Source organism: Amborella trichopoda, chromosome 6 (genome assembly GCF_054954075.1).
Source record: "Amborella trichopoda isolate Santa Cruz 75 chromosome 6, AtrichopodaSantaCruz75HAP2 v2.0, whole genome shotgun sequence".
NCBI classification, from domain to species: domain Eukaryota; kingdom Viridiplantae; phylum Streptophyta; class Magnoliopsida; order Amborellales; family Amborellaceae; genus Amborella; species Amborella trichopoda.
The window spans coordinates 2,754,933-2,763,622 of NC_142341.1; the positions used below are offsets into that span (position 1 = coordinate 2,754,933).

At 33.8% G+C, this 8,690-nt stretch overlaps 1 protein-coding gene across 1 annotated transcript; it reads left to right on the forward strand.

Moving 5' to 3' along the window:
- The first annotated feature begins 1,490 nt into the window (after window positions 1-1,490).
- LOC18434506 (HVA22-like protein e) lies at window positions 1,491-4,950 on the forward strand. Its single transcript, XM_006844576.4, has 5 exons — window positions 1,491-1,670; window positions 1,858-1,884; window positions 2,049-2,171; window positions 4,108-4,300; window positions 4,840-4,950. The coding sequence occupies exons 1-5, from the start codon at window positions 1,624-1,626 to the stop codon at window positions 4,858-4,860; spliced, it is 411 nt and encodes a 136-aa protein (XP_006844639.2). The 5' UTR covers window positions 1,491-1,623; the 3' UTR covers window positions 4,861-4,950.
- Window positions 4,951-8,690: the final 3,740 nt, after the last annotated feature.

Here is an 8,690-nt window from a genome sequence, read left to right on the forward strand (position 1 = left end):
TGATCATTACTCTTATATAATATATATATCATATGTGTTGTATCATCGAGTCCTAAAAAACTTGGTATTATATATGTGATTTCCTATTTAGATTGACCAAGACTGGGCACAACTGTAGGGTCTCAAGTTTTATCGAACTCGGGTGTCGAATCGGTTGATCCATTCCGCAAATACTGAACCCTCCTAGTATTTTGCTTAGTTTTAATTATGTTATCCGTCACCAGTTATTACACTTGGTACGATCCTCGATCTAAACGATATGCGTATAAGATCTAGAAAACGTCATGGAAGGGAGTTCGAGCTATGGAAAAAACATTATAAAAGTAAAGATGTCAAAGACAAATAAATGAACACGAGTGGTCTCCTTGAATTGTTCCATGATTTTATAGTTTTCAGAAAAATAAAATAGAATAAGGTTTATCCTTGTTATACAGGCAGTTCCCAAAATAATAACAAGGCAGTTCCCAAAATAAAAAGCCCTGTTTTTTACATATGTAAATTTGGAATATGTCCTTTAAAACAAAGAAAAATTTGACTTAACAACATGAAAGAAGATGCCAAAATTTTACTTTATTCCTCTCCAATTTGATAAGAGAAAAAAATAATACACTTAATCTTTTTTTTTTTTTTTTGCTTGGTAAATTAGGGGGAAGAAAACCCCAATCCGTTTTTTTCAAATAATTTAAGACCAAGTTTTTTTTGGAGGTGTTGAGGGAGTTGCGTCAGTGGAAATAGAAACCACAATGTGGTGACTAAAATATAAGGGTGCTACTACCATGATCTAGCCCCTTTAAAAAAGTACCATTCAAAATCTTTGATCAAAATTTGCCAAAATTTAAAATTTTGTTTCTCAAAACTCTTACTCTTTATCATCGTAAGAAACATAACAAGTGTCTTAGCTACTAAGAAATTTAATTACTTTTTGTGAAAGATGAAAATAAAACATAGGTTTATTTTAAAAAGTTATATAAAGGTGACGCTCTAACCATCAAATTAAGATATACATCAAAAATTTAATTGTATCAATGTCTAAATATCTTCAAATCGATCATCTCGACGAGCTGAAGATGTATAGACATGAGAAAAAATAAATTTTTTGTCTTAAAAATAGCACATCAAGTAATATATTTTCTAGACGGTCAATTTTTTAGATTTTAAAATGTTTATAGATCTGCTACATATATATTATTTTTAAAATTTTAAAATTTATAATTAAATATAAAAAAATTAGGCCATATATTTTACCACTATTTCTGACCTTTACTTTGATTTTTTAAAGTATCAACCTTATAGAAACCACATCAACAAAGCTTCAACAAAACAAAGTTATTTAAACTCTTTACCTGTGAAAAGGTCGGCCAATCTGATCGGTGCTTAACTTAGACTGCCACGTCTAAGCCAGAATCCGATACTTGCTCAGATCATGCCATGTAACCCTCGTTTCCTTCTCTCTCCAGTTTCCCATATTCCCACAAATCAAACCTCAATTAAAGTATTCGAAATTTTTGCTAATAAATACACATGTAACCCCCACTGTCTCTTTCTGTCCGCATTTCGCTGTTGAACTGATCTTCGTTCTCAAAACTGCCATATTTGTGACCAGAGGACTGCAAATTTTGAAGTATGGGGTTTTTCTGGACTCTGTTGACCCATCTCCATGCTCTTGCTGGGTACTTCTCTCTCTCTCTCTCTCTCTCTCTCTCAATTAGAGTGAATCATGGTTATATTCTCTCTCTTTCCTCTCTAACCCATTTTACTTCAGTGAAGTTTGAGCCTGTCTCTCTCTCTCTCTCAAATGTTTGATCATAATTTGCGTGTATTTTGACCATACTTCTCTTTTCTTGTTGTGGCATGCAGACCTTCTGTGATGCTCTTATACCCATTGTAAGTAGATTTCTTGCATCTTAGTTTAAGAGTTGGGATTTTAGTTTTTCCTTGTAAGATTTAGAGGCATCAAAAGTGATTACTGTTTTTGGGGGAAAAAAATTTAGGATTTTTGTTCCTCTATGTTTTCCATGCCCTGTTTTTTAAATATTTGAATGCAACAGGTATGCTTCAGTTAGAGCAATTGAAAGCCCATCAAAACTGGATGATGAGCAATGGCTGGCTTATTGGATTCTCTATTCCTTTCTCACTCTAATGGAGATGGTGGCTGCTCCAGTGTTGTCCTGGTAAGAAATCTTGACAACAATTTTGAAATTGTGAGGGAAAAGGATTTTGAAGGAGAAAATAGGGCTCTCAACGGGTCGGTCCAACCCAATATGCTTGGGTCCCTGACCCTCGCCCGTGAGGTCCAGATCCGGGCCCAACTGATTAGGTTGGATCAGGGGCTGAGTCCTCGTGAAAATAATAAATTATATATACCAAGTTGGGTAGGCCCAACACAGGTCCAGCGCCTACCTGGGTCGGGTGGACTGACAAGTGGATTATCACCCGGTCTGCCCCACCCAAAAACCTAGGGCCTGGGCCATGAAATGTGGCTTGAAGGTGGGCCTGGACCAAGGCTGGCCCGACCCTCGTTTTTTTGTTGTTTTCTTCCTTTTACTTCTTCTGGATTTTACTTGGGCCAGGCCTAGCCGATGCCTCTTGGCCCTGTTAGACCTGGCCGGGCCCTTTGGGAACTAGAGCTGAGCTAGGGCCAGGCCCGGTCCATTGTCAGCCCTAGGCATTCTTATTATGAAGTAAATTGTGATCGATACGTTTCTATGATCATCGATGTCAGCACCGTCCCATTAATGGATGAATGGTTTGGAACCGTCAAATCAATGGATGGACAGTTTTGGAAGCTCTTCCAGAACATGATTCGAGTCGTTACGAAATTTCACCTCCATCGCCATGCATCCACTTGTTGAATGATGATGAATTTCTTATGAACAGAAATCTTCAATGGTCATGTGGTTTATAGTTTAGTTTCTTCAGTATGGAACAAGGTTTAGAAAAGGGATCGGTGACCCGGATAGGGCACCCTGTAAATAGGGCTGGATCGGTGGATGAAGATAGAGAACAGAGAGAGAGAGCGGAGATAATGAAAACTCATGTGCAATAGGTCCACATGGGACATATTAAGACATTGAAGGGGAGGCAAGTTTTATAGATAGGGAATCGAAAGATAAAAAGTGAGTCGGATTGTTGGTACATTGATGGATTTGTTAGTTTTGTCGGTGAACCGGCTGGTTTGTAGTGAGAAATTAACAAGTTTTTTATATATATTAGGAGTGTGTTCTGGATCGGAACATATATAACAAGTTTTTTATATATGTCCTCAACAATGACGGTTTGGCTTTAGAAATTTTAAAATAAACACGGGAGATTGGCTATTTAGTATTTTATCCATATTTTTTTATTTAGTTTTAAAATAATCATGTGAATACATAAAAATAGACACTATTTTTTTATTTAGTTTTAAAATAGCTATGAGAATACATAAAAATAGACACGAGAGATCGGCTATTTAGTATTTTATTCCAATTTTTTTATCTAGTTTTAAAATAGCAATACGACCATGAATGGGAGTAGAAAAAAAGAGGATAATGTTAAATTGTTGAAAATTTGGGAGTATTTAGATAAATTTCCCAATAAATTTTATTTCTATGGATCGTGTGGTTACTTGTAATATGGTAGGGTTACCTACAGAAGTGGGTTTGTGTTTAAAACTTTCAATATGTTAAATAAAGGGAATTGATTAGGTTGATGGTCTTTCGTGACCAACTTTCAATATGTTAAATAAAGGGAATTGATTAGGTTGATGGTCTTTCGTGACCATTGCGGTCTTTCGTGACCATTGCTTCACGATCTATTTGACCGAAAGATTTCAGATAATTTGAGGTCTTAAGATCATTTATGAGCGGGAATGATTGTGATCTCACAATCTCGATTCCTAATATTAGTTGCAAGCGAAAAAAAACTTATTTAGAGCTTTAAAATTCTCTCAAGAGCTTGAAATTTGAGGGATAATGAGATGTAGTTTTTTTTTTTTTTTTTTTTGAACAAGGTGATCTAAAAGTTTCCACATCAAATATATCCCTTCACCGTGTGAAGGAAGAGAGAGAGAGTTTGTTTGATTAGAAGCAAATTGGAATTAATTGTTGCCTTGTGGTGAATGGTTAGGATACCAATATGGTACCAGTTGAAGGTGGCATTTGTAGCTTGGTTGGTGCTGCCCCAATTCAGAGGTGCTTCCTTCATATACGAGAGGTTCGTCAGGGAGCAGTTGAGGAAATACGATAAGGCCATGGGCAAAGGCCACCGCATCTCCCCCGGCAAGAAGAACAAGTTCGTCGATTTTGTCTCTCCTAAAGCGGTGAGTTCCTTCTCCATTAGCCCTCAGAGATGTAAATGGGTTAGGTTAGGGTCAGGTCCAGTTCAAGTCGATCTCGACCTTGAACAATTAGGTCCCGGTCGACCAGGATTGGACTAGAACTACCAAGTCCAAGGTGCCTGTATAGGCCTGGATCCGGCTCGGGTTTCACCAGGGAAGTCGGCCTGCCCTATTGTTGTGTTATTGTAAGTGGGTTAGATCCATATTACTTGGCCCTATTGTTGTGTTATTGTAGGTAGGGGTACAGTCATATTACTTGACCTATTTGGTCAATAGAGTTATCACCATTGGTATGGTGATGCAGAGGGAGTGGAATCCGAAATAGAACAGTGCTTGTAACATATATAGGCCACGCACCATCACCATCCACCCATTGATTTGATGGCGGTGATCCCGGCAATCACATGTTTTATCTGGTCATACTTGATCATGTTCGGGTAAACCCTAGGATTCATGGCTTCGGGTAATTGGGGAGGTCTTAAGTGGTGTATAGTTGTAATGGTGTATACTTGGTTTTGCAGGGAGAGCACGAGGCCTACTGAGGAGGGATTGTTTCTTTCTCATGCTTTATTTTGGTTTAGAAATGTAACATATTTGCATATCAATGTTAATGTTGTAAGCTTTTTCCTACATATCTCTATCTCACACTCACATAAGCGGTAATACACTCACATAAGCGGTAATAATTAATCGGAGACTACCAGCCCACATAATGGAGACATGCTGCTGCTCGACAAGAAATATATATTTTAATTTATAATTTGATCTTAATTTTTAAAGAATATATAATTTTTAATATGGAGATGATTAATATGAATAAATAAATATATTTTAAAAACTAAAAATAGTATTTATACCAAGAAAACATTTACAATTGTTAGATGTACTATCGCATGCATTATACCTTTGGACGGCATATTATAGAAATGTGTTCCTAATTAATTTGGCCAAGTTATTGATTGAAGGGTGAGAACAAACGTTCTCCATCACCGTGGATTGCTGGTGATGGCCCCCATAACTATGTTATTATAATGATCATATGAACTACAAATAGTTTTACCGAATATATTTCTTATATTGTTAACTATTATCCTTCTTTTTGTGTAGGACACGAACCATGTGCTCCCTCCGGAGTACAGTTTACTTTGGTCTAAAAAACCTACTTGGAAGGATTCTTTTAATATGAAATTTGAATCTACCTAAAAATCACTAGATGATTATTCTCAGGAGAAAATGAAATTTGAGTTTTCTAATGTTTAGATCTTGTCGATTAGTGTTTTCCAATTTGGAGGTTGTTTTTCCCCTTAAAGTGTATAGAGGTGCAATTAGGACATTTCTTTTCTTTATATTGAGGCGGTAAGCGGGGTTCTATGGTAAACAAAAGAACATTCCTGATCTGATTTCAGACTCTTTTCAACCACGTTTTTTTAGTTCTATTTCGTTTCTTTCAATTTTTTTCATTTGAATTAACTTGTACCTTCCAACAATTGTTGTACTGGGCATATATGATCCGTCCATTTAAGTTTATTTTTTTTCGTCTTATTATCTGTTGGTGTGATAAATTATTATTATTAGTTTATTTATTTATTATGGATTCATTTCGATTCCTATTCCTTTTTGTTTTTCCGTTAAGTCATATTAACATCCTCATTTTTTTTCTTTTACAAGATCATAAAGATTTTATTACTCAATCAACCCAACAGTTATAATGAAAAGATATAAACGCAACAATTAAAAAGATAAGGAATTGAACACCAACGTAGGATGCGAGTCTGCTTTTCTCATTGACTTTCTTAAAAACATGATTCAAAGCCGCAATTTTATTGTGGATTGATCACAGCGATCTTTTGATAGATTTAATTTTTACAGCCTAGCTAACATTTTTATTTGGCTTGCTATAGTTATCTCACACAGGCCATAAAAAGTGATTATTTTTACACCTTGATAATCTCTCATCACATTAGCACGTCTTGAGTTTTTCAATGAACTACCATCAAAATTCAATTTAAAACATCCAGGATAGGGTGGGGTTCAATGATATCGAATTAAAGGTTTAGAACTCCGTTGATGTAACAAATTCCTCACAATCAACTGAATATCAATATTTGAAATCTCAAAACTTTCTTTCGTAGAAGAAAATCACGACCAAACATTTTGAAAACTTTTATCGTTCACACTATTTAACTTCCAACAGAAGCTCTAAAAAATACGCCTATTTCTCTTCAACCAAGGATCGAAGCCTTGAAAATCTGCCCTAATATGACTTTTTTTTAGGTAAAGAAAAAATCTCAATATCGTCATTTTCACTATACTTATTTTATGGGTATATTGTTTTTTGTCCACCAAATATTTCGTTCTATAGAATAAAGTTGGTTTCGTAACTGTCCAATAGAACTTGCACTTTAGCTTTTATTGGTATGCTTATTGGTATGCGGTGAATATTTGAATTTTTTTTTTTTTTCTTTTTAATTTGTAGTAACGACCTATATTTCAGTTTTAAAAATTATAATGAAGTATTGTTTCAATTCGTTTATAATTTTTTTAGAAATATAAAGATATAAAAAATATGAAAGTAAAACCTAAAGTAGGAGAAATTTTAGCACCCCACATTTTGGGGATTTAATTTTTTTAATCCATAGATTAACCTCATTAAAATAATTTCTAAATTGAGGTCTCTTTTTATTAGAAACACAAATGGTGTCTGAATAGAAGATTGTCTAAATTTTTTCAGGGTGGGATCTAAAGTGTTAGAAAATACAAAGTTCGAATTTTGTTTTCCGATAATGATCATTAAATGGCCGTTTGGGTACGTGGATTGTCATGAAATAGCTTGGGTAACTTGAAATGAAACAAATTACGGTGAAACAAGTTAGGGCACGATGAGAGAAGCCGGGCAAATGGGTTTAATGGACGAAACTAATTTTCGGTTTTTCAAAAGCTGAATTTAGACTTATTTTGATTTTTGAAAAATAAAAAATGAACTGTTTTACTTAAAAATAAATAAAATAAAATAGAAACGTCAAGGTATTTTTGAAATAATGGTAAATATATATATATATATATATATATATATATATATGGTGCACAATAGTGTCAAGCATATACACCTAAAATTTCATCTCAATATAATTTATTGAAAACATATTAAAATTCGGATAGTGATATATATTTTCAACTGCCCGATAAAGATCTGACAACTGAGATTCCACTTATATTACTATTCATTATATGTGTGTGTATGTGCATGTGTGTGCGGGCATGCTCTTAGAACGGGTATATATGATTTACTAGCACTTGATGATTATGACTAAGGTTTGAAAAAAAGGATCGGCAACATATCAGTTGCATAAAAAAAATGTTGGATCGACAATTCTAATCGGAGAATTGGGCGGATTGGCAGGTTTATGCCCAAAAACAGTTTTGAAAATCATTAAAAATATCTAAAAATAGTGTTTTCTGAATTTATAAAACAAATTGAGAGTGGTGCATTGTGTACTTTCATTATTTTGTAAAAATATGTGAATACTGAGATGTTTTTTTTTCTAGATTTATGTTAATCATTTCATTATTTTTTAGTTTTTAAGAAAAAAATACGAATATAAAGAAATATATTGTCTTCACTCTACAACTAAAATGGAGTACACGTTTGCAAACTAATGCATCTAAGTAAATAAAGTTCATTAAAAAAATAACAACACTAATATACTTTATGACATTAAAAAAAAAAAAACAAGTTTATATAATTGGTTGTTTTGATGCTGAAAAATATGATCATCTTGACCTCAAGATTTATGTATGAATATAAAAAAAATAGATTTCACGTCTTGAAAATAGTGCATCTTGTAATGTATATCTAAATCGACGATTTTCAAGATTTTTAAGTGTTCATGGGTTTGCTCGATTTACAGTATTTTTTAATCTTCAAATTCTATAATTCAAGCCGTCAAAAAGATGCATGATATTGAAACAACTTATTTCAGCACTATTTGAAGTTGCACCTTACTTTGATTGTTTTGAGCCTCAACCTTATACAAACCACATCCTTCATCAGAACAATATTGCATAAAAAATATGCTTAAAAAAGATAATTTCTAATGTAATTTGAAGATGTTCTTCTAATTTCTAAAGTAATTTTTAAAATGGAATTCATAATATTAGTAGTAGAGAGCTAACTCATAATTAAATCCATCTTAATACTATATTTCCATAATACAGAGCTAATTTATAGAACTTTATCATGCACTTAAAAAGGAAAAAAATAAGGGCAAGCTTTCTATGCTTCCACTATAGGATAAAACTTATACTTCTCCTTATCCAACCGTCCATTCTTAATGGACAGCTGAGATGGTCCATATCACAATGTCACGTCTCT